At 47.3% G+C, this 26,162-nt stretch overlaps 1 protein-coding gene across 2 annotated transcripts; it reads left to right on the plus strand.

Moving 5' to 3' along the window:
- Window positions 1-267: 267 nt before the first annotated feature.
- Adsl (adenylosuccinate lyase) lies at window positions 268-26,068 on the plus strand. 2 transcript variants are annotated; one of them, XM_055602993.1, is made up of 14 exons: window positions 268-450; window positions 2,382-2,585; window positions 4,315-4,359; window positions 4,939-5,018; window positions 7,911-8,082; window positions 8,837-8,883; window positions 10,147-10,237; window positions 11,605-11,674; window positions 11,808-11,955; window positions 13,415-13,505; window positions 14,689-14,778; window positions 15,166-15,342; window positions 16,177-16,239; window positions 26,011-26,068. In XM_055602993.1, the coding sequence occupies exons 1-14, from the start codon at window positions 298-300 to the stop codon at window positions 26,017-26,019; spliced, it is 1,440 nt and encodes a 479-aa protein (XP_055458968.1). In that variant the 5' UTR covers window positions 268-297; the 3' UTR covers window positions 26,020-26,068. The 2 variants fall into 2 exon arrangements, with proteins under 2 accessions (XP_055458968.1, XP_055458967.1); XM_055602992.1 differs by lacking the exon at window positions 26,011-26,068 and having other exon boundaries at window positions 16,177-16,539.
- The last annotated feature ends 94 nt before the right edge of the window (window positions 26,069-26,162 follow it).

Raw genomic sequence — 26,162 nt, forward strand, 5'->3', positions numbered from 1 at the left:
TTGTGGTTTGATTTGTTCTCCAGCGTTCAAGCATGGTTCACTAAGCTTCGACCTCCAATGTGCGCTCCTCAGATTAGGTAGAGTGGAGGAGGCACAGAGCGAGGCAGAGGCTTAAGCTTGAATCGGGTTTTGTACAGACCGAGAGAAGCGCGTGTACCCTCCTCAGGCCCCTCCGCCTTCCAGGCCAGCGTTACCACCCCGAGGGCGGGGCCGGAGGAGGAAGTCCCGCCCAGCGCGCGCCCACGCTTCCGCTTCCGGCTCCGCGGCCGCTCCTGTCGGCCGGGTCGCGGGGGGAAAATGGCTGCCGCCGGCGACTGTGACGGGCATGGGAGCTACCGTACTCCGCTGGCGGCCCGCTACGCCAGCGTCGAGATGTGCTTCCTGTTCAGCGACAGGTACAAGTTCCAGACGTGGCGGCAGCTGTGGCTGTGGCTGGCGGAGGCCGAGCAGGTAACTGGCCCCTTGTCGCGGAGGGAGGTCACCGCCTGAGCGAGCACCTGTTGCCTCGGCAGCGGTCCCAGGGACCTGCGTGTTCTTTGGACCACTCGGTTTCGTCAAGGCTTTGGGAGTTTGCCGCCTTCCACAGCGCAGCTCCGGTGGCATGCTGCTTTAAACCTTGCAGGCTCAGGGGTGAAGGCATTTGCCGCCAAACCTTAACAGCCTGAGTTCGAGACCCGGGACCACATGGTGAGAGGCGATACTTGACTCCCATTAGTTGTCCTCCGACCTCCACGCTCTCACACATGCACAAGCACACACACACACACAATAAGTAAAATGCTTTTTAAAAAGTGTAACTGCGTTGCAAATTGAATGGTGATTTCCCCCCCCCCCCCGCAACGTTTTAAAAAAAAAGTATTTTTTTTTAAATTTTGTGCGTATAAATGTTTTGCCTGTATGTATGCATGTCCATCATCCACACATCCGTTGCCAACACATGTTGTCAGGAGAGAGAACTAGTTATCAGCTTGTTGTAAGCTGCCGTGTGAGCCCTGGGTTCTCTGCAAGTTCCTTTAACCACTGAGCCATCTCTCCAGTCCCTGAATTTTCTTCTTTGGGGGTTGGGAGGAACAAAACCAAGTTTGTAGGGATCGAGGCTTGCCCTAGGTTAGTTACCCAGCTAGACCTTGACAGCAGAGCTAGACTTTGAAACTGGATCCATTGCAGATCCTGAGCTGAGCGAGCCCTCTGTGAGGCCAACCTCATGTGTTTAACAAATTTCCAGGCCAGCCAGAACAACACACTGAGACCTTGTCTCAAATAAGCAAACAAAAGTAGCACACATTCCGAAATACCTGGTTGAGCTGTTGACATGATGAGGAGCTAGTGATGGTTCATCAGTTAGCAGCAAGGGCTGGGTTCCTTTCCCAGCAACCACATGGTGGCTCTGTCACTTCAGTTCCAGGGGACCTGATGCCTTCTCTGACCTCCGTAGGCACCACATGTGCACATGATATAGATGCGTACATACAGGTGAGACATAAAAATAAATCTTTAAAATTTTTTTTAAATGAGATATGAAAAATTAGGAGTAATGCAAGACATAGGGTCAGAAGCATGAATTTATGTGGGTGTGTGCATGGTGGGGAGCTCACACTGTGGAGGCTGCCTGCTGACAATTTTGTGAAATTGGTTCTCTCCTCCTCTGCGTGAGTTCCAGGAATGGAGCTCCGGTTCCGGGCTTTCCTTGCAAGTGTTTTCAGCAGCTGGTAGTTTCCCTTTGGAGACAGTGTTTCATTTGAAGTCAGGATCCTTCTGCTTCTCCTTCCCAGGGGCTGGGATTATAGCATGGATTGCACTAGGCCCAGCTTTAAGGGATTGTTTGGGTTAGTCTAAGCACATCTGAGTTTGGTGTAAAGACAAAATACTCTGTGCCACTCACATGTCACGACTAAGGTAAGTAATAACAAAGGTCTCTTATCTGCAGTATGCCTTGAAGAGAGCTGAATGGGTTAATTAAATGTGGGCAATGCCATACAGTAACGAGTGTGCTAAATAAACCAGGCTAAAGAAACAGAGTTGACACAGTTTTACATGGAAGTTAGAGAAGGCCTTTCATGATGACATTGAACCTAGAGACTAGAACAGGAAAAGGCAGGAGTCAGGCTGGTGGTAGTTGCAGTGGTGGCTCACGCCTTTAATTCCAGCACTTGGGAGGCGCAGGTAGGCAGATCTCTCTGTGAGTTGAGGCCAGCCTGGTCTACAGAGAGACAGCCAAGGCTACAATGAGGAAACCTGTTTCAGAAAACAAAACAGAGAGAAGAGGGGCAGGAGTTAACGGCCAACATCAGGACTCCTTACTTCCTGTTTTGGAGTTTGCTTAGAACCTTAACTCCATTTCTTTTCCTTCCCTCCATGATTTTCTTTCGCTCGCCCTGCAGGCACTGGGTTTGCCTGTCACAGATGAACAGATCCAGGAGATGAGGTCAAACCTGAACAACATCGACTTCCAGATGGCAGCTGAAGAGGAGAAGCGCCTGCGGCACGATGTGATGGCTCATGTGCACACATTCGGCCACTGCTGCCCGAAGGCTGCCGGCATCATTCACCTCGGGGCCACCTCCTGCTACGTTGGAGACAATACAGTACGAGCCAGTGCTGCTTCAGCCTTTAGATTGCATTTGTGTGCTTTTAAATTTCCAAACTTCCCAAGGGCCTTTGTGACCTGCCCTTGGCTTCTGAAAAGAGAGGACAGTATTACAAGTGTTCTTTTTTGGTTTTGTATTTTGTTTTGTCATTTTGAGACAGTGTTTCTCTGTGTGTAGCCCTGGCCCGTCCTGGAACCAGCTGTGTAGACCAGGCCGGTCTAACTCACAGAGTTCCACCTGCCTCTGCCTCCACCTCCCAACTGCTGTGCTTAAAATGTATTCAGAGTCTGAATACATTGTTGTGTTTTCTAGACCGGTCTTTGGCTGGAGAGCCCCAGCTATCTTCCTGCTTGAGCAGTCTGAGTAGTTGAGGACAGGTGTGTGCTGCCAGGCCAGCTCCTTTTTAGTGTTAACTGAGGCATGATTAAGAGACCTGTGTGTAACTGGGGAGATGTGGAAGAATAATCCATTACTTGGAAAATTCTTTCATTACACGTATTTACTTTCTCGGGGGGGCCAGCATGTGCACCGTGGTGTGGTGCGGAGATCAGAGGACAACTTGTAAATCCTAGACGTGCAACTCAGGTTGACAGGCTTGACAGCAAGCACCTTTACCTGCTGAACCATCTTGCTGCCTGTGGGGGGGAGGGGATTAGGTTCCCAGTGGTGCAGTGTCTCCATGATTTTGTGACATAGGAGCGTGTTTTGGAGTTGTTAGAAATACTTTCTCTTACCTCCCATGTGAGCAGTGTGAAGGTTTAAGGGTGTAGCTCAGTGGTAGAGAACATGTCTAGTATGCAGTTTTAAGTTTCTTAAACCTCCAAGTTCTAGGTCATGCCGTCCTGTGCTAACAAGTACAGATGAACAGGGCAAGGTGGCTTAAACTAACAGGGTTTCTCTGGAACTCACTCTGTAGACCAGGCTGGCTTCGAACTCACAGAGATCTGCCTGCCTCTGCCTCCTAATTGCTGGGACTGTTGTCATGCATCACCACTTCCCTGTTGGCTTAAACCTTTAATCCTAGCATTTATGAGGCAGAGGCTGCAGATCTCTGTGAGGACAAAGCCAGCCTGACCTACATAGGGAGTTCCTTGACAGCCAGGGATGCATACCTTCCTTGTCTCAAAATGGATGGATGGATGGATGGATAAAAAGAAAGAAAAAAGGTAGAGAGAATACTGACAGAACGTACCATAGAAGATAAAAATAGCCCAAGGACTTAAACAGTCCTCAGTCATTGTGGCCCCCACATGCTGTGAGCAATAAAGGTTTTGTGACTTGTGGATTCCAGTAATCCAATAGTCTACCTGTTCTGAAAATTGTCCCCACCCCAAAACCGCTTTTTTTGTAACCAAGGCTAATTGTTAGCTTGAGCTCGCTATGTGAACAAGGATGACCTCAAATTTATGACCCTCCTGCCTCCACCTCGCAAGTGCTAACATTACAGGTGTTTGACATTCCAAGTTAAAGTGATGCTAAGGGTGGAACTCATGGCTTTGCACATGCTGGGTAAATACTGTGCCCGCTGAGCTACCCACCCAGCCCATTTTTCAATGGTAATGAGGGTAAAACAGCCTCTTAGCATCTTTGGAGGCTATTTGGTTGCTAAAGGTGAGATGGGTTGCTTAAAGCTGAGCCACCAGCTCTAATGGCCAGAAAGTGTCATTATAATACTACTTACTGTCTGACACTGTTTAATGTGAAACCATTGAACTTTCCCTTTCAGGACCTGATTATTCTCAGAAACGCATTTGACCTGCTTTTGCCAAAGGTAAGATGTTGACAGAAGGTCCCTACCAGTTTAGGTGCCTCATGATGGGAGTATCTGAAATTATAAGTGAACTACACACTTGGTGCCTGAAGCATATCACGTTCTCAAGTCAGGGAGTCTGTACGTCATCTGTGGAGTTAACTGCCCTTCTTGGGTTAAAGTATAAGGTACGGTGGTGCAGCGCTTTACTCCCAACAGTGGAGAAGCAGAGGTGGGTGGATCTCAGAGTGTGAGGCCAGCCTGGAAGACTGAGTGATGGCTTCTCAAGTGGAGCCTTTAAAATATAGCACAGATGAGAGGTGTTGTCTGAGAACATTGGTCAGGCCATGACTTGGCCCTGTTACTCTGCAATGGTCTTAAAATAGTTGTGTGATGCGTTAGGGAGTCGGCTCAGTTTTCAAATGCTGGTTCCTGTGACCCTTCCCAGGGCACTCGAAGATTCAAAGGTGAAAAGACACCAAATGCTGCCTTCCCTGAGCTGAAGATTCCATTTTATGTAAAATTGTGTGAGCATTTAGCTGAAGTTACATGAAGAACTCAGTTGAATTCACTCTTTGCACTGCGTGATCTTTCTTGTAGCTTGCTAGAGTGATCTCGAGACTTGCCGACTTTGCTAAGGAACGCGCTGACCTGCCCACCTTAGGTTTCACACACTTTCAGTAAGTGAGAAGGTGACTCTGGGGAAATTAAACTCATGCATGCCTGTTGAGGTGCGAGTATCAAAGCATAGCAGATAATTTAGTGGGAAGTGGGTCTGAAACCTCTGTTAGATGCTTTTTCTGGGACTGGGGATGTTGCTCAGCAGGAATGTGATTGCCTGGCATGCTTCTTGTTTGTTTGTTTTTTAAAGTTTTATTATGTATACAGTGTCCTGTCTGCATTTTCAGCAGCACCAGATCTCATTTTAGATGCTTGTGAGCCACCATGTGGTTGCTGGGAATTGAACTCAGGACCTTTGGAAAAGCAGCCAGTGCTCTTAACCTTTGAGCCATCTCTCCAGCTGCCTGGCATGCCCGAACTCTTGGTTTGGTTTGGTTTTGGTTTTGGTTTTGGTTTTTGGTTTTTGAGACTCTGTGTAGTCTTGGCTGACCTGGACTAACTCTGTAGACCAGGCTGGCCTCAAAATCATAGAGATCTGCCTGCCTCTGCCTCCCAGAGTGCTAGGGTTACAGGCGTGTGCCACCGTCTCTGGCCATGCTTGAACTCTTGAGTCCAGCATACATGTGTGGTCCCAACCACTTGAGGGCTGCGATAGGAGGGTAGCCTGAGCCCATGGATTCCAGACTAGGCTGGATAACATAGCAATAAAAAGTAAAGTTTGCTTTGGTTTGGTTTTAGTATTTCAAGATAGGGTTTCTCTGCACAGCCCTGGCTGTCCTGCAACTCACTCTGTAGACCAGGCTGGCCTTGAACTCAGAGATCCACCTGACTTCCTGACCCAGTTTGAAAGCATAACTTTTTTTTTTTAAGGTTTATTTATTATTTATGTAGTATACTGTCTGGGTGTAAGTCATCTCGCCAGCTCTGGAAAGCATAACTTTTTAATAATTACATTTATTTGTTTGTATGTGTGTGTAAACATGACAGTGAACAGGTTGGGATCAGAGAGCAGCTTGTAAGAGTTTATCCCTTCTATGGCATGGTCCCTGGTTTAACGCAGTCGTCGGGGTGGGCAGTAGTGACTTTCACCAGCTGAGCCACCTCACTGGCCCAGTAATTAGCAGTTTGTTTATGTTTATCCAGAACAAAGAATCATTCACTCTCTGTTTTAATGTGTGTGGGTGTTTCTGCGTGTGTGCATGTGTATGCACCCCTTGGATGTCTGATACCCAGGGAGACCAGGAAACGGCATCAGATGCCCTCAGACTAGAGTTACGGATGGTGATGAGCCCAAGTCATCTAAGTGCAGCCAGTCCTCTTAACCACTGAGTCGTCCTTCTAGTCCCCTCACACTCCTTTTTTATTCCTTAAGAATCTAATCCAGGGAAGTAATCCACGTTCAGGGAAAAGCTTTATGCACAAAAATCTTTGTTGGGGTATTATTTAAAATAGCGTTGAAAACAGTCTAAATGACCTGACTGGTGAGAATAATTAAATAAAATACAGTATGCCCAGAGGTTGGAGTATATCGAGCCATTAAAATGTTGCTTTTAAGAAGGTGCGAAGTATACTCTCAAAAGAAAAGAAAAAAAATTGCACAAAGATTGCCAGAAAGTGTATCACATTAATTTGATTACTGTGGTTTGGGTCCCCCTTTTGGTCTGTATGTGTTAGTAAGAGCTACACTCCCAGCCCTGTGGTTTCTGTTGTCTTGTTTTGTTTTGTTTGTGACAGGTCTTACTGTAGTTCTGGCTGGTTGGAGCCCCTGTGTAGACCAGGCTAACCTCACACTTGAAGAGTTCTGTCTGCCTGTGCCTCCCACTGATGAATGATTAAAGGTGCGCTCCACTGCACCCAACCCCAGTAGTTTTGGTTTTCAGGATATGTAAGCATTTTTATGGTTACTAAATAACGCCCTAAAAAGCTGTATCATCTTTGGACTACTGAACTGTTTTTAGTTTATTTACAGTGTGTGATAACTAGCACCTTAACTCCATCAGCAATCACTTCTGCCGCTCCTCCCTGGCAAGCACAAAGCTTTTCGGGTTTTTTTGTTTGTTTGTTTGTTTGTTTGTTTGTTTGTTTGTTTTTTCATTTTTGAGACGGGGTTTCTCTGTATAGCCTTTGCTGTCCTGGACTCTCTTTGTAGATCAGGCTGGCCTCAAACTCACAGAGATCTGCCTGCCACTGCCTTTCTGAGATTACCGGCATACACCACTGCACCTAGCTCACCTCTGCCCTACTCTTAAGTAGCCTGTCTTTGCTATCTGAGAGTTGAGCATGTCCCATCTCTAACTCATTCTGTCAAATCTTTCTCTGATTTGTCACTTTGTCTGCCCCTCAATTAGACATCATTGTTTGAGATTAAAGGTTGTACTTCAGTCCTGTCTGTATCCAGCCAGGGAGATTAAAGGTGTGTATTGTAGCCAGATCACACAGACCTAGCTCTTGGGATGTGGTCCCTTGCCAGAGTAGCCATGTTGCTGGATTAAAATTCCTCCACACTCTCCTTCCACATTGGGAGTTCCAGAGACTAAACTCTTGTCATCTGACTTGGCTGCAAACACCTTTGCCCATTTTACCAATCGTGGTTTGGTTTTATTTAAGGATAGTGTTTCCCTGAGGAAGCTACACGTAGTGTATGCAGTACCAAAAAGGGGGATTCTGAAAGCAACTGTGCCTGCCTCGAACATGCCACCCTTAGCCTCAGCCTCCTGAGTGCTGGATTACAGGTGTGTGCCACCCCACCACGCTGTTAGAAAGCTTGGTACAGAAACTGCACTGACGGCAACTTATATTCGGTTTGTAGTGGCTTCGGTCCCTCTTCACTCCAGCCTTTAACTGTTTTGTCTTTCCTAGTCTCTCCGGGTCTTCCTTTCTTCCCTCTCCTGCAGGTAGTGGTGGCTGTCAAGTGAAAGTAGGCCTCGACAGGTTCTCTTTGCTCCTTTTAGGCCTGCCCAGCTGACCACAGTTGGGAAGCGCTGCTGCCTTTGGATTCAAGATCTCTGCATAGATCTCCAGAACTTAAAGCGTGTCCGTGATGAGCTGCGCTTCCGGGGAGTGAAGGGCACCACTGGCACACAGGCCAGCTTCCTGCAACTCTTCGAGGGGGATCACCAGAAGGTATTCTGAGGGACCAGCAAAACGGATGGTTCAGTCAGTCCTGGGACCCACGTGGTAGAAGGAGAGAACCAGCTCCTGCAAGCTCTCGTTTGTTTCCACACTCATGTCACATGAATGTGTGTTCATACACAAAGCAAACACATTAAAGAAAGTAATGAAAAAGATATCTATGCTGCATTCATCTCTTAGTGTATGCAGTACCAAAAAAGGGTATTCTGAAAGTGACTCGAGGGACAGCTCAGTTCAGTGGTGCCTCGCCCACAAGACAAGCTGCCTCTGACATGATTAGATTGATCCAGAATGTGTTGAAGGAAGCCCAAGACCCAGCAGCATGAACAGTTGACACGTACTCAGAATGAACACCTGCATTTCTTTCTTCCTTTTAGAAAAATCTATTTTATTTTATGTGCATTGGTGAGGGTGTCAGATCCTGTGGGACCAGAGTTACAGGCAGTTGTAAGCTGCCCTGTGGGTGCTGAGAATTGAATCTGGGTCTTTGGAAAGAGCAGCCAGTGCTCTACCTCTGAGCCATCTTTCCAACCCTAATATTAGTTTTTGGTTTTGTTTGTTTGAGACAGGGTTTCTCTGTGTAGCCTTGACTGTCCTGGAACTGACTCTGTAGACCAGGCTGGCTTTGAACTCACAGAGATTCATCTGCCTCTTCCTTCCACTGCTGGGGTTAAAGGCATGTGCCATTATATCTGGCTTTTGAACACCTATATTTCTAACAGGATGTGTCTTACCTTTCTCAAAGGTTGAGCAGCTGGACAAGATGGTGACAGAAAAGGCAGGGTTTAAAAGGTATGTACCCAGGAAAAATGCTGGCTCCCTGTAGATGACAGGCCCTCTAGCTTTAACTACTGTTGTTTACCATAATTATTACTATTGTTTGCGTGGTTATGAATGTTTTACTTGAGTGTACGCCTATGCACCACATTTATTATTTTTACGTGTGAACATTTTGCCTGCATGTAGGCCTGTGCACCACCTGCTTTGGATCCCCTAGAAATGGAGTTATGGATAATTGTGAGCCGCTGTGTGTGTGCTGGGAATTGAACCCAGATCTTCTGTGAGTGCAACAAGCATACTTACTGCCAAACCGTCTCTCCTGCTTATTTGTTTAGGTGGTGTGTGTGTTTGTGTGTTAGTTAGTGCTCATGGAGGCCAGAAGAGAGTGTCAGATCTCCTGGGACTGGCATTACAGAAAGTGAGCAGCCGTTTGGGTGCTGGGCATCAAACCTAGGTAGTCTTCAGGAATAACAAATTAAAGTGGATGTGGTAGCCCACACCTTTAATCCTAGCACTTGGGAGGCAGAGGCAGGCATCTCTCTGAGTTCTAGGACAGCCGTTCTCCTGACTTCTGAGCTGTCCCCCCCCCCCCCCCCCCCCCCCCCCCCCCCCCCCCCCCCCCCCCGTTGTTAACTTATAGTAGCTTTATGCATATTGCTGTTTTGTTTTGGGTGGGTGGGTGGGTTGGTTGGTTGGAGATGAGTCTCACTTTGCAGTCCAGGAAACTCACCGTGTGGCTTGAGTTTGAGTTTCACCAAAGGCCTTCTGTTTGTGCATGTCAGGTGCTAGAATGACAGTCACAGGTCCCAGTGCCTGGATATGTTGCTGGCTTAATTTTCTGGGGTTCCTCAGTGCGTTAGTGTAACTATAACCACCAGGCTCTTCTGTGATTCCTTTTCCTGGGCACCTCATAGAGCTGCAGGGGACATGGGCATTTAGGTTCTGCTTCCTCTTAGGGCAGAGCAGTTTGCTAGGGATTAGTAAACAGGGGAAACAGCTTGTCTGGGAGCCGGTAGTCAGTCAGGCGCACCCAAGCCGTCACCCGGCATCTGTTTTCTGTTTGTATCATAGTTGCTGTTTTATTTCCTTACTTATTTTTTGATAAAAGGTCTCTATGTAGCCCTGGCTGTTCCTTTGCTTGCTATGTGAAACAGGCTGACCTTAGACACAGATCTGCCTGCTTCTGCCGGTTGAGCACTGGGATTAAAGGGGTGTGCCACCGTGCTGAGCTAACTGGCATATATTTTAGCATATATCTTTTCTGTTTACTTCTAGAGCTTTCATCATCACAGGACAGACCTATACACGAAAAGTGGACATTGAAGTGCTGTCTGTGCTGGCCAGCTTAGGGGCTTCAGTACACAAGGTAAGGGTGAGGTTGTGGGGTGGAGGGTGAAGACCTTAAGGAATCCTCAAACACCAGGGCAGCCTCGGGCTTTCAGTTAATTGTATTTCAGTACGATAGTCATAATAATTTGAGATCTCTAATTGAGTGTGCTAAGGGGAAAGAAGTTATTTCTGCATTTACAACCTGTCCGGCTTTTGAAGGATATGTTAGGGTTGGAGTTTCTCAGCCAGCTGTCATGGTGCATGCCTGTAATGCCAGCACTTGAGAGGGGAGAGAAAGAACTGGTTCAGGGTCCTCTTTGGCTACAGAGCAAGTTGAAGACCAGCCTGAGCTACGTGAGACGCTGTCTTAAAGAAAGAAAGGAGTCTGGAGATACGGCTCAGAGGTTAAGAGTAGTGTCTGCTTTTCCAGAGGTCCTGAGTTCAATTCCCAGCAACCACGTGGTAGCTCACAACCATCTTTATTGGGATCTGATGTTCTCTTCTGGCATGCAGGTGTACATGCAGATAGACATTCATATACATAAAATAAATAAATTTTGAAAGAAAGAAGAAAAAACAATTGCATTGTCTTTTCATAATCTATGTCTTTTTCTCTTGTGCATGTGTAATCCTGTCCTGCCCCCAGCTATTGTCTTTTTTCCCTGAGTCAGGGTTTTGCTATATAGCTCAGGCTTGCCTCAGTTTTTATCCAGCTGCTGAGATTATAGTACACACCACCAGGTGGGCCCGGTGAAGCACACCTGTAATCCCTACCTCTGGGAGGCAGAGGTAGGCAGATCTCTGTGAGTTGGAAGCCAGCCTGGTCTACAATGCAAGTCCAGGACAGTCAGGGCTACACAGAGAAACCCTGTCCCAAAAGACCAATTAAAAAAAGTACACACCGATACACTCAGATTGGTGATACCTTAGAAAAAAAACTGTTACTGTTCTGTGGTGCTTAGAATCCAGGGTCCTGTTCGTTCCAGGCAAGCAGTTCACTGCAGAGCCACCTCCCCTGTCTCTGCTCTTTGCATTTGTCATTCCAGCTTTTCAGGAGCCGAGAGAAGCCTGGGTAGAAACTCGGGGAGCTCGTGGATGGGGAGGGCTGGCCTCGAGCTCAGGCCAGTACACACTGTACACACTAAGCCCACCATGGAGAGGTGGCTCAGAGGTTAAGAGCACTGGCTGCTCTTCCTGAGGTCCTGAGTTCAGTTCCCAGCAACCACATGGTGGTTCCCACCATCTAAAATGAGATCTGGTGCCCTCTTCCTGCATGTAGGTGTACATTCATTCAGAATACTGAATAAATTTAAAAAATAAAAAAGCTCACCGCCTGTGTGAGCCAGGCCTGGCCCCAGGCTCCCCTGTGTACCAAGTGTTGGGATGCCTGGTCTGCCTCCACAGATTTGCACTGACATACGCCTCCTGGCGAACCTGAAGGAGATGGAGGAGCCCTTTGAGAAACAGCAGATCGGTGAGTGTTTCATAGAGGCTCTGGAGTGCCACAGAGCCGTAAGAGAGGCATGTGGATGTCAACTGTTCGGCTTGAGCACTTGCTATCCCCAGGTGCCTTTCTGCCTTTGCATCTTGTCCTCTTCCACGGGCAGGCTCGAGTGCAATGCCATACAAGCGGAACCCCATGCGCTCCGAACGCTGCTGCAGCCTGGCCCGTCACCTGATGGCGCTTAGCATGGACCCACTACAGACAGCTTCTGTGCAGTGGTTTGAACGCACGCTGGATGATAGTGCCAACCGGTCAGTGATGGGGCAGCACGCACAGCATGGTGGGAGGACTATCCTCGGGAAGCTCTGATGGGAGCGGTGTGCTTAGCATTCCGCCCCTAGTGCCGTGGTTATTAGAGCCCAGGCAGTCTTCCAGATGGAGTGGATGGCTTCAGACTTAGCAAGGTAGGGTCAAGATGAAACTCAGTTGGTAGAATGCTTGCCTATATGCGTGCAGCCCAGGGTTCAACCTCCAGTACTACATAAAGACCAGACATGGTGGTAAACACCTGTAATTCCGGCTCTCAGTGGGAAGGAGGCTGAAGGCAAGAGATTAGAAGTTCAAGGTAATCCTTATAGGGAGCCAGTGTCCACCCTGGCCTAAAGGCCTTGTCTCAAAGGAAAGGAAAGATAGGAGCTCAAAAGATGATCAGGAGTACACACAAGGACAGAGGGCCAGGAGGTCAACCTAGGGAGCTGCCTAGTAGGTGGGGAAGGGAGCCTCTGGTGAGGGGTGAGTACAGGTAGCAGCTAGACTATGGAGTGTCTCAAGGGCCCAAAAGAAGTCTAATTTTGGCTGTGGAAACCTGTTTGTTCATGTCCTGCTTTACTGTCTTAAAATGCAGGTTATTTTATGTGTATGAGTATTTTGCCTGTGTGTATGTGCACCATGCATGCCTGGTGCCCATGAAGGTCAGAAGGGAGTGCTGGATTCCCTGGAGTTAGAGTGGTGGGTGGGTCAAAGCTGGACATGTGGGTGCTAAGAGCCGAACCCAGGCTCCTGTAAGAGTAACCAGGACTGACCGGCTGCACCATCTCCTGTATTCAAAATGGTCTGTAGATTGCATGTCACACCTGACACTATGCAAATGCTGGGTGAATAGTTGCTGTTACTGTTATTTAAGGAATAGATAACTGACTACAGAAGCAGTTTTATCTTCCTAGCCATTGTCGATCTGTGGCTAATTAAAGCCATGGGTGCTAAGCTCTCAAGATACAGGAGGCTGTGAAGGCTGTGGTGGAGGGTGTAGCCTACCTCAGTTTGCCCACGGAAGTGCCCCAGCGTCATTTAGGAAGTCATGTGTAGGAGGCACTGAATAAGTTAGACCACTGTCGCAGTCCAAGCCCACCTGGGACCAGTGGCCATGCAGATGGAAAGGAAGGATGTAAGAGTCAGCCAATGGGCCAGCCTCAGTGGTTGACGGGAGAACTAGGTGAGTGGAGCCATTCCTGCCATCTGCTAAGACAGGACCCACGGCTGGGGACAGCAGGTCGGCAGTGAGAAAGAGGCTGTGAAGGAATGGCTGGATTCATGCTGGAGTTTGAGCTGCAGGCAGCTCAGACTAGAGGTGAAGATAAGGGTTGTGAGGACATCAGGAAGTCCTGAGACTGAAGGAAACTGGCCCAGAGCACAGTGGCATGAGCACTCATAGCAGCTTGGGGCACGCCCGTGTGTCTGACATTTGATTGACTGAATGTATTTGTTTTGTAGACGGATCTGTTTGGCTGAAGCATTTCTCACTGCAGATACCGTATTAACTACCCTACAGAACATTTCTGAAGGATTGGTGGTGTACCCCAAAGTAAGAGGCCGCTGGATATGGGAAGGGGAGTGCGCTGGAGTGTGTTACGGTGCCATAGGCTGGCCCAGTGAGAGTTCTTCTAGACCCCACCCTAGAGTCCAAGACGTTGTCTAGGGAACCTATGGAATTCATAGATGGGCGTACAGAAGGGCGAAAAACTGAATTATCTTGACCTTTGAGTACAGGTAGCCAAGCAGAGAAAGGAGCACCGGGTGCCTTGTTTTTGTTGCTGTTTGGTTTTGTTTCGTGTGTGACTTTTTTGTTTTATTTATTTTGGGTTTTTTTTCCTTTCTTTCTTTTTTGGTTTTTCAAGACAGAGTTTCTCTGTGTAGCCCTGGCTCTCCTGGACTCACTTTGTAGACCAGGCTGGCCTCAAACTCAGAGATCTGTCTGTCTGTGCCTCCTGAGTGTTGGGATTAAAGGAGAGTTCCTCCACACCTGCCTGTGAGTGGGTTTCTTCTTGTGGTTGTTCAGTTTTTATTCTTTGAGTCAGGGTCTATGTGTGTAGCCCTTGCTGATCTTAAGCTCTGTGTATACGAGGTTGGCCTCAAATTTAGAGAGATTGGGCTGCCTCTGCCATCTGGAATGCTGGGATTAAAAGTGTACAGCGCCACATCTGGCCAGTTGCTGTCTTTTAGATGCCTGAACTAGATGGACTCATCCCCATCATGTAGTGGGACATCATTGAAGTGGGACAGTGAAATTTAACAAGTGGAGGGAGGGTATTTGTATATGCATGTTTGTCTGCATGTATGTATGTGTCTCATGTATGTGCAGTACCCAGGAAGAACCAGAAGAAGGCAAAAATTCCTTTGGGGCTGGAGTTACAGGTGACTGTGAGCATTGATATTGGTGCTGGGAGCCAAACCCAGGTCCTGTGCAGGAACAACGATCATTCTTCACCAGTGAGCCAGCTCTCTAGCTCCAAACTTACAGTTTTAGGGATTCCCCCATGAGCTGCTTCTGAAAGTTTACTTAAAAAACGTTTTTTTGTTTGTTTGTTTGTTTTGTTTTGTTTTGTTTTTTAAGAAAGGGAGGGAGGGAAACTGAGAAACACAGTCCTGAATAAAGCATCATCATCACCTGTCTCTGTAAACAGTGGCACTGCATAGCCCTACTGTGCATTTTCTTGACCTACTGTGGCTGTGTAATGTGGAGACATCTGTCTTGTCCCTTCTTCTAGGTAATTGAACGCCGCATTCGGCAAGAGCTGCCTTTCATGGCCACAGAGAACATCATCATGGCGATGGTCAAAGCTGGGGGCAGCCGGCAGGTATGAATCGGGCTGGGTATGGTGGTGTACACCTTTAATCACAGCACTCAGGGTGTAGAGGCAGGTGAATCTCCGAGAGTTCAAGGCCAGTCTGGGCTTATAAAGAGAGACTCTGTCTCCAGAAAAACGTGAATCAGAAAAAGGGATGCTGCCAGGTCTGAATCTTGTGTTGGATGTTAGGAAGAGGTGAGAACTGATGGTTCGTAAGGTTTTGGGTGGAGGAATGTGTACCTTAGAGTGTCCCGAGGTCCAATCAGAGGAGAGGTCATGGGGAGTCACTCTGCAGTGGCCTCTGCAGCAGAGGAAGATTCTGATGTGAAATGTCTGATGGCTGTGTACAGTCTAAACACCCTGTTACAGTAGCTAACATACCTCACTCTCTCCCAGGACTGTCATGAGAAAATTAGAGTGCTTTCCCAGCAGGCAGCTGCTGTGGTTAAGCAGGAAGGGGGTGACAATGACCTTATAGAGCGCATTCGGGCAGATGCCTACTTCAGCCCCATCCACTCACAGCTGGAGCATTTGTTAGACCCTTCTTCTTTCACTGGCCGAGCACCCCAGCAGGTAACTGTCCAGTAGGACACTCTCAGGAGTACTGTCTGTGTGATGCTGGTTGGGGGAGTGGGAGGGGCCTCCTGGAAAAGCTAAACAGTATAATAGAGTCTGGCCATGGTGGCACAGGCCTTTAATTCCAGTCTAAGTTACATAGTGAGTTCTAGCCCAAATGTATAGAGAGACCCTGTTTCAAAACAAACAAAAAAGTGGAGACCCCTCTCCCAGGGATCTCAGAATTCTGTCTCACTGTAGTATCATCAGGATCAAAATGCCTGGAGCATGGTAGCCAGTGCAGAGACATCAGTAGGCCACTGTCATCCAGTTGTTTGAAATGAAGAGTCACCTTTTGTTCTGCTTTGTTTTCTCAAATATCAGAACTGTGCTTTTATTTGCAAGGAACATGTGTAGACCACAAGGACTAGGAAAAAGCCCAAATCCCTTCCAACTACAGCTCCAAAGGATCTAATGTCTTCTTGTACCTCTGGCAGCCATGGGCACATTGCGCGCACGCGCGCACACACACACACACACACACACACACACACACACACACACACACACACGGTTAAATAAAAATAGAGATGATGAGGACTCAGCCAAGGCAGTGGTCAGGCAAGAGCACGAAAGTTAATCACTTGGAAACTGAGGAGGGATGGTGAATCTGCCCCTGGCATGATGGCCTTTGTGGATGTGCTGGCTGGACACTTTTCTGCCTGGGAAACATAGCTAATAGTCAGCACATGCTCAGTGAAGGGGACTTTAGCATGCTAGGTCTTGGTACTGGAACTAGTTTGAAGAAGGTATTAACGTTTCTTTTGTCTTGTGTTTGCTCATCCTTGGCAGGTCCACAGATTCCTGGAAGAGGAAGTGTATCCCCTGCTAAAGCCCTATGGAAACGTGATGGAGGTGAAGGCAGAGCTGTGTCTGTAGAGTACAAGAGAATTACCGGAAAGTAGTTGAGAGTTTGCTAATTATATTTTTGAGAGAGTGATGCTGTGTTCCGCACTGTTGCTCTACCTCAAGAATGTACATTAAGAAGTGAGTGGTGGTGCCACACGCCTTTGATCCCAGCACTTGGGAGGCAGAGGCAGGCAGAGTTGGAGGCCAGCCTGCTCTACAGAGTGAATTCAAGAACAGCCAGGGCTACACAGAGAAACCCTGTCCCAAAAAACTAAAAGGAAAAATAAAAAAAGAATGTACATTAAATTCTGCTGCCTAGGGTTCACAACAGTCATACATTCCTGTTTTCTCCAGTCTTTTGTATTTGAGACAGGGTCTTGCTGGCTGACCTGGAACTCACAGAAATCCACCTACCTCTGTCTCCCCACTGGGTAGGTGTGCACCACCATACCTGGTGGTTTTCTTCATTGACGGCAACATAATGACTGCTTTCCAGATGCCTCAAGTCTACAGTGTTTCCTGACTTACAGTGAGACTGTGTCCCCAGAAACCTTTCATAAGTTAAAAAGTGAGTTCAGTTCACCCATCAGACACTGTTACCTTCTCATAACACTGACAGTAGCTTTCGGTCAGAGAAGATCACCTCACACAAATCCTATTAGTAATACAGCCAAAAGCCTAGTGTGGTTACTGAGTCCTGTGCGGGCACACTTTGCCGCACACTAAGATAAACTCTCTGTAGCCGTTTTTAGTAATTACCTGATTGTAAAGTAGCAAGAAGTTCCTGGTTCCCATGAGAATCACCTGGATGCATGATTTCGAATCATCAGATCCCTTGGTTCTTTTTGCTTAGATTAAATAGTGAAGGTTGTAGCTCAGGAGCAGGAAGGGGATTGTCAGGTCCCAGTAGCTCGGGCTGTGCCTACTTCATCCTCTGTAGAGGTGTGCTTATCAGGGAAGTGCTAACTGGGTCAGTTGATTGCATCATGGCATCTGCCAGTCTCTGGTCCTTATCAAGTAGATGGGAAGCTGTTTAGACGAGCTGGTAAAAGGGTGAGTTAGAATTGCCCAACTGAACATTGGCTGTAGCCTTGCCTCAGGCTCCGTATTTTGGTGTATATGAAAACAAAAAGGGCTTGCCAGGCAGTGGTGCCGGCACACTCCCGTAATCCCAGTACTGAGGCAGAGACAGCCGGATCTCTGTCAGTTCAGTTCAAAGCTAGCCTGGTCTACAGGGTGAGTGAGCTCCAGCACAACCATGGCTACACCAAGAAACCTCTCTCTCAACAAAAACAAAACAAGCAAAAAATGAAGGGCTGCAAAATTGCCTGTTGTGCAAGCCTTGTGCCCTGAGTGAGTCCAGCCTTTGGAACTCACATAAAAATGGAGGGGAAAACAGACTCCACAAATTTGTCCTATGACCACCACTAATTAAAAAAAAAAATGGTTTAAATGGGCAAAGGTGTCATGGCACACATCTTTTTTGTTGTTTTTTTTGAGACAGGGCTTCTCTGTGTAGCCTTGGCTGTTCCTGGACTCACTCTGTAGACCAGGCTGTCCTTGAACTCGTAACGATCTGCCTGCCTCTGCCTCCCTGAGATGTAGAAGAATGATGTCATGGTCTATTGTCCAGCAAGAAAAACTGAGGTCAGTGTTCCTTGTCAACTGTCTGAGTGTGACCCACAATCCCACTCCTTGTCTGGGAAGGAGCTAGAAGACAACCTTGTCAGGAGTGTTCAAAGGAGAAATCTAGGCCATTTCCAGTTGTGCTCCAGAATCTGGACTTGTTGGCTCAGTCTTGTTATCCCAGCACTTAGGAGGCTGAGGCAGGAGCACTGCCATGAGGATAATTCCAGACCATAGTGACAGTGTTGAGACAGTGTTAAAAAAAAAAAAAAAAAAAACGAACAAAAACAAAAATCGACTGGGTTACACAGCGGTACCATGCTGGCTTAGTATGCAGAGTCCTGGACTTAGTCCTCCTACAACAAAAGCCAGAGCTGAAGAGCATCTATTGGAAAGGAAAAGGCAGCTGTCAAAAGGTCTCAACACAGCTTAAGAGCAGCAAGCATGAACCACAGTCGTGCTCAGTGCTGACTGTGGGGCTGTGTTTGTATGTTAGTGACTGACACTAGTTTTTTGGGTTTGGTTGGTTGGTTGGGTTTTTGTTTTTGTTTTTAAGACAGGGTCTCTCTGTAGCCCTGGCTGTCCTGTAGAGCAGGCTGGCCTCAGATTTGCCTGCCTCTGCCTCCTGAGTGCTGGGACTAACGGTATGTGCACACCACCTGGCATGACCCTGGGTATTTTTATCTCCACCTTGTTTTTGAAACAATCTCATTGAACCCGTCACTTGTTTCCACTGGACTGTCCAGCAAGTCCCCAGGAGCCTCCTGTCCTGGCATCACCAGGTGCACACTGATGTGCCTGGCTTTTCTGTGGGTGCTGAGGGATAAACTCAGGTTTTTATGTTTGCACAGTGTGGTGGTCCCTACAGACACCACGGCCAGCAGAGTCTTGGTGCACGTGAGGCCAGAAGGAAGTCCAGCTCATCATGACACAGTAGCTGGTGTCACTTCACACCTCACAAGTGACACTGACTGAGCCATTTATTTTAGGCATATTTAAGTATGGCACAATTTGGAAAAAAAGTTTCCTGATGACAGCTCAATCCCATGTGCACAATAAAGCTTAAGGCATGACTACATCAAAGCTCTTTGTAAAGAACATGACATCTTCAGGGTATAATGTCAGGGAGGATCTGGTCTCAGTCATACAAATAGCACAAAGGTCACTGGCTATAACCCACCTCCAGTCCCCTTTGTAAAGTGCATGTGACTTCTATATAGGTGGGTTCTATAGATTGGCTGAGAAACAACGCTCGAGGTAAGGGTCTGGGGAGGATGAGATAACCCTAAGACTCTGGAGAGCCAGGTATGGCCTGGCCACACCATACCACAGTCCAGCGCCACCAGCCTATTAGCTGCATGGAGCCCCAGTCTTCCGGGCATGAAGCCGGTTATACATCACCTTTAAGGAGGCAACCCTATGTAACCTTCCTGGTTTTTCTAGTGCTTGTCTGTGAGCACAAGGACTATGTCTCCAGCACAGCAAGTACTTCAGCTGTTGAGCTGTCGTCTCCCCAGCTTTCCATCCTCTGAGACAGTCTGAGCCTGGAGCTCACTGATGGAGCTAGAGTAACTGCCCTATAAGCCCAAGGGTCCTCATTCCTTCTCTCCAGCGTGAGATTACAGGCAACCCCCCCACACACACCTTGCCTGTGTTTTTATGTGAGTTTGGGGACTCAAACGCAGGTCCTTATGTTTGTATTTCAAGCTCTGCCAAATGGGCCATCTCCCCAGGCCAGAAAATGGTGCACTTTGTAAACCTATTGAACGCCGTATGTGCATCTTCCTTTTGCTCCCCACTGAAGGTCTCGCTGTGTGGTCCAGGCAGGTCTCTGATTCTGGTGCCCCAGCTTCCTCAGTACTTGAGCATAGTACCGCCCAGGGCTTCCTCTGCAAAAGATACTGAAGGAAGCCCGGTAATTCAGCTACTTATTGCCTACTCAGGCTACAGGGCAAGTTCAAAGCCAGCCTGGGTAACCTAGGGGGGAAAAAAAAACAGTTGGCAGAGTGCTCGTCTAGCATGCCAGAAGTCCTGGTTTGATCCCCAACACAGCATAAATTTGCCATAGTGGTACACATTTGCAGTCCTGACAACTTAAGCTACACAGGGGCTTGGTCTCAAAAAGGGTTGGTGGGGGGGTACTGGGGACCATGTGAGATAGCTCAGCAGTGAAGGAACTTGTACCAAGCCTGACAACCTAAATTTGATCCCCAGGATTAACATGGAGGGAAGCTTGGACCTCCACACCCATGCCCTGGCTGACATGCATCCAAACAACCACAGCGCAAATCAAAATAGGTTAAATATAAGTAAACAAATTAGGGGACTGGCCATGGTAGCATGCGACTTTAACTCCACACTAGGGAAGCAGAGACAGGTGGACCTCTGTGATTTCAAGGCTTAGCCTGATGTACACAGTGAGTTCCAAGACACCCATGATTACATAGACCCTGTCTCAAACCGAAGAGAGAAAATTAGGGACAGAGTCAACGGAAGAGCAGCACTTCAAAGGCAAGCCAGAGGCCCATGCTGATTCCCTGGTACAGAGGTTTGAAGCTGCTGTGTCTAGCACAAAGTAGTAAGTTGCTGTGCTTTGCTCCATTCCAGGCACTGAAGGCCGCTCTAAGGAAGCCACTTCTCTCCGAGTCTCTCCAGGGACCCCGGGGATATTAGATACCAGGGATTTTAAGCTAATTTCTTCCCAGGAGATAAGGAAACAAGATAGGTCTGTTCTGTTAGACTTCTGTGGTGAGGGCTGGTTTGGCCTGTTTCTCCTGTGCCCTTTGAATGGGTGGGTTGTGTGTTCCTTTCTTGTTCCTGTATTTACACACTTGTAATTACACTTTAACATGCAGTCTGTTTCCCATGGCAGCTGCAGGTTTGCTGGAAGAGAGAACACTTGTGCTTTCTGTAAAACCGGGTTTATGATCAGCGAGTGTTGAAAACCCCGGATCAGAGTTACAGTGGGCACCTGGGCCTATGCAGGCTGCAGTCGCAAACAGTGGGACACTTGCCGCCCACTTCTGCTGATTATCAAATCTCATATCTGTTATGTGCAAACATACTTTTAATGATTTATTTATTTATTGTTTATACAGAGTTCTGCCTGCATGTGTGCCTGCACACCCGAAAAGGGCACCAGAACTCACTGTAGATGGTTATGAGCCACCATGTGGTTGTTGGGAATTGAATTCAGGACCTTTGGAAGAACAGCCAATGCCCTTAACCTCTGAGCCACCTCTCCAGCCCACAAACATGTTCTTAAGTGGAAACACAGACTAGACTGGCATAAGTCCTGAGTGTCTTCGGAGGTCAAATGAGTTGGAACTGTGCAAAGGGATCTGTGACAGAAGATATTCAGAAAATACCATATCCTGGGGCTAGAGAGAAGACTCATGGGTGAAAAAAAAAAAAACCCACTTGCTGTTCAAGCCTGAGGACCCAGGTTCAGATCCCAGTACCCACTTTGTTTTTTCCCTGTGTAGCCCTGGCTGTCCTGGAACTCACTCTGTAGACCAGGCTAGCTTTGAACTCACAGAGATCTGTCTGCCTCTGCCTCCCAAGTGCTGGGATGAAAGGCGTGCACCACCACCACATAGATAGATAAGAAATGGCAAAAAGTTAGGTTAGCCAGATATTGTAGCAGAACAGAGAATGTTGAGTTGGAGTCCAGCCCACTCTACAAAATGAGTTTCAGGACAGCAAGGGCTGCATAGACCCTGTCTCAATTTATCAAGCAAGCAACCAAAAGTTAAGCCAAGAGAGTAGGAAATACACACACACACACACACACACACACACACACACACGTGTCACGTGTGTATCAGCTAGCTCAGCATCAATATATGTGAAAACCATGTGCAATCTCACCTCAATAAACTTAGAGTAATTTCAAATTTAAAGTTGCATGCTACTGAGGCTACAAATTCAGCAACTAGGAGGCAGCACAAGAGGCTCCGGTGTTTAAGGCCAGCCCAGTCTCCATAGGGATTCCCATCTCAAAGTAGTAATTTCAGATTTATTCAAGGAAGTGTTTCCCTCTGCAGTCCACTGAGCCTTACTGCATAGTTGCATGATATAGTTGTCAAAATTAACCAATATTGATAGGTTACTATAAAGTCTTTAGTCTTTAGCTAATGGCCTCTTTCTGTGCCAGCATTTCATCTGGAAGAGAAATTACATTTAGTCATTGTTATGTTAACTTTTTCTGTGGACTCCCAAGCAAACATCTATTCACCCCAGATAAGGCACCCACACACCAAAACAGGCCTATCCAAGTCTAACTTGGATATACTCGAGTATACTGGGCTTACTTACAGGAGCGCGGGTGATCCCAAAACAGCTGCACCATTGAAAAGTCTCATGACAGCAGGGGTGACTTCCCCATAGCAGGATAGATGGAGCCCCACTTGAGTTAACTTTCCAATTGCTGTGTGTTGCTCTTAAGCCTGTAGGAAGCTGGGGCAGAGTTATGTGTGTCTGGGAAGAGGAGGCAGGAAGGGTAGTGGGAACCTCCATGAATGTCTGCTGCCTCCCTGCCCAGTGCTTGTATTCGGGAGAAGCAACAGTTCTAATCGTGAGCATGGCTTTGGGGATTCACCTCTGCTCTGATTAGCATGGTGATGGTGGGCTTGGGGAACAGCATTCCACAGCAGCCATTGTAACATGTATTTCAAATACATTACATACATCATGTAAGGGCATACATTACATACAAGATACGACCTTTACTGCAGATATAGTCTAAGGGATGGACATTTTTTCCCTCGCAGGTGCAACCTGTTCTGATATAAACAACAATTAGAGCCGGGTGCCATGGCTCACACCTGTAACGCCAGCCCTCAGGGAGGCAGAGGCAGGTGGATCTCTGTGAGTTTGAGGCCAGCCTGGCCTACAGAGTGAGTTCAGGACAGCCAAGGCTACAAAGAGAAACCCTGTAAGTGCCTTGTACAGAGACATTCTGACAAGTCAACTTTTTAAAATGTTTGTGTGGGGTCTCATTTTTGTCACCCTGGCTGTCTGAACTTTCTGTGTAGACCAGCTAGCCTCAAACTCACAAAGACCTACCTGCCCCTGCCTTCCTAGCACAGAGTGCTGGGGTTAAAGGCTGATAAGTGAATGGGTGGTAACTTTCCTTCATGAAAAGTCCCAACTCTCCGCAGCATGAAACATACCTATCATCCAAACTCTTGGGAGGTGGAGGCAGGAGGATCAGGGAGTTCAAAACTCTAGAGTAAGTTCAAAGCCTGCCTGGGGTACATGAGCTCCTGTCCCAAAACACAAGAGGCTAGTGAGATGGCTCTTTGGACAGAGGCGCTTGCTGCCAGCTTGACAGGAGTTTGATTTCCGGATTCCACGTGGTAGAAGAGGAGACTCAGACAGGTTGTCATCTGACCTCCACAGGCACACCATGGCACATGACCCCTGTAGCATATAGTAAAAGAAACAAAGCTAGAAGTGCCTAGGTGGGGCCAGGCAGTGAGGGTGCACACCTTGGATCCCAGCTCTCAGGGAACAGAAGCAGGGGTCCCTCTGGGTTCCGAGGCCAGCCTGGTCTACAGAGTGAGTTCCAGGACAGCCAGGGCTACACAGAGAGACCCTGTCTCAAAAATCCAAAAGAAAAAAAAATATAATAAATGCAGAAATGAAAAGGACAAGTTGTACCTCAAAATCCTGAGCTATATTCTAGCTAAATTTCGAAGCCATCACAGGAGATGAGGTGATCTGTATGTGAATACTAAGACAAAAGGTTACAGGAGAATTTAAGAACTACTTCAGAGTCCCTCATTCTTAACCCTCACAAGGGAATCCCTGAAAAATACTCATCTCCGTAGGGAGATTAAGTGTGATCTGGGGGAAAGAGATACTCAGTTTCCATTTTCTGGTGTTCTTGCCTCTCACTGCCATGGCTTGAAGGCACTGGAAAATGTTCTTTTGAACTCCTGACTGTAATACCTCTTTCATGGTTTTAAATTTTAATAAGACAGCTGTCTTTAAAATGTCATAATTAGGATAGTGCTGTTAATAAGATTATAGGTAAATATGTCAAAAACATAATACAAAATCCAGACAAGGTGTAGGTAAGAATTTAACCTGTAGTTCATTAGGTAAATGAGCTGCTCACTTTTTTCCCAAGAATAATTAAAAAAAAAAAATAGCAGACTTTTTTTTTTTTTTTTTTTGCATTTAAAAATGTTCGTTTCAAAAACCATGGTGACATAAACTCATGAATGATCTCTGCATTCAGGAGATGGGGCAGGAGGATCACAAGTTGAAAGTTATTGTTGGCTACATAGAGTTTATGGACAGCTTGGGTTACATGAGACCTGGATATGGACACGCACATAAGAGCACGCACACACACCCCCCCACATTCCTTTCCTGTTTGGCTTGTGATCCTAGCACTTGGGAGTGTTAAGGCAGGCGGACAGTAAATTCAACAACAATGTGGGCTGCATACCAAAATTCTGAATCGATACAAACCAACAGCTTCATTTCTTTGTGATAGCCTAGGAGAAATAAGTATTTACTTTGTTGTTGTTTTAAGACAAGGTTTCTCTGTGTAGCTCTGGCTCTCCTAGGACTCCCTCTGTATACCAGGCTGGCTTCAAACTCAGAGCTGTGTCTGCCTCTGCTGCAGAGTGCTGGGATTAAAGGCTTAAACCACCATGCCCAACTTCTGTCTGCTCTCGAAATAGCACAACTCAAAAAAATTTTTTGTTGTGTTTTTGTTTTATCAATACAGGGTTTCTCTGTGTCCTGGACTCACTTTATAGACCAGGCTGGCCTCCAAGTCACAGCAATCTGCCTGCCTCTGCCTCCCCAAGTGCTGGGATTACAGGCATGTCCATCTACAATTTTTGATTCAAAGAACTCTATGCCACTTTTTGGTTTTAGCTGATGAAGCCTCTGTTTACTCTGCATCGTGAGGCAGGTGCTGTTTCCTCACGTGTGCAGTTTGGCTGAATTATGTCAGTACACTGAGTCCCATCTGATGTGCGTTTGGCATTGCTAGAATTGAGAGGAGCCTGGCCCTGGGCACTGAATATCCCTAGAAGCTCGAAACAGTTGTCTGTTTTGTTTTGTTTTCCTTCTCCTTTCTGCTTCTGACTAATGTAGCCTAAACGTATTTGTAGAGTTCTTATGCAGCATTTTGAAATAAGAAATGTTTCATGCTGGGCGCGGTGGTACACGTCTGTAATCCCAGCACTAACAGCGATCCGCCTGCCTCAGCCTCCCTGAGTGTGCTGGGACTAGAGGCGTGCGGCACGGGGCCTAGCTACATCTTTCAATCTTTCAGTTTGTAATGTGTGTGTTGGGGACGAGTTGCACGTAATTAGAACGGATTCTGCAGCTGAAAAGACAAATAAGCTAATTAGATAATGAATTTCAGGTCCCGATTTGCCACGTAATAGTTCTCATTACTTTGATCTGTCCTTCTCTAAAACGGTTACACGAAAGCCTTCTGGGAAATAGCTCCATCATCATGAAATCAGCTGTGCCTGTTTGCTGGCAGCCGCCGCAGTGGGGCTTTTTGGCTATTGGCTGCTCCCTCCTAGGAGGAGCAGCTGAGGAGGGCAACTGTTCCTCCGACCTGAGATTACGGCTGCTCCTCAGGGCCATTTGGAGGCAATTTTACCCTAACTGCGCATGGCGTCAGGAGCTTGGGATGTGTTATATAGAGTTAGGGAAGTCGAGAGGGGCTCTATCTACTCAGCTGGGAAGAAGTCACACTCCATTTTGGGTGGGAATGTTAACGTTCACTCTGTCCATTCTTGTGATGTGGAAAACCCGCTGAAGCGCTTCGTAAGCCGCGTATTGTACAGTCAGGGCATGACTGAGCCCACCTTGTGTTGTCTTCGCTTTCATTCATTTGGGCACAACTACGCAGCACACTAGGAACAGGTGTGAGGTTAGAAAGCAGCTCTTCGACGCAGTCAGTGTCTTCCCAGATTTGGGTGAGCTTTCCCTTTAATGCTGCTTAAGTTCTTGATAGCCTTTCTGAAATGAGGCAAAGGCAAAGCTAGGTTCCTTGCCAGCAGCGACAGTGTCGGTTGTCATCTTTCTGGACTGTTCTTTGGAACTGTGTTTAAATGTTTCCCACACACATCCTTCTTCGTCATGACCTCAACCAATTAATGCTTTCTCCAGGGGCTGTGATTGATGGAAAACTAGATTAATCTGGGCTAGAGGCTGGTTCTATGAGCCTGAAAGAGAAGGCCAGTCTCCGGCCTTGTGCACCAACCCCATCCTGACTGCTCAAAGATAACCCCGAGCTGCTGACACCAACGACCAGACATCTT

The sequence above is a fragment of the Psammomys obesus genome, unplaced genomic scaffold, assembly GCF_907164565.1.
Source record: "Psammomys obesus unplaced genomic scaffold, mPsaObe1.curated_primary_1811, whole genome shotgun sequence".
NCBI classification, from domain to species: Eukaryota; Metazoa; Chordata; class Mammalia; order Rodentia; family Muridae; genus Psammomys; species Psammomys obesus.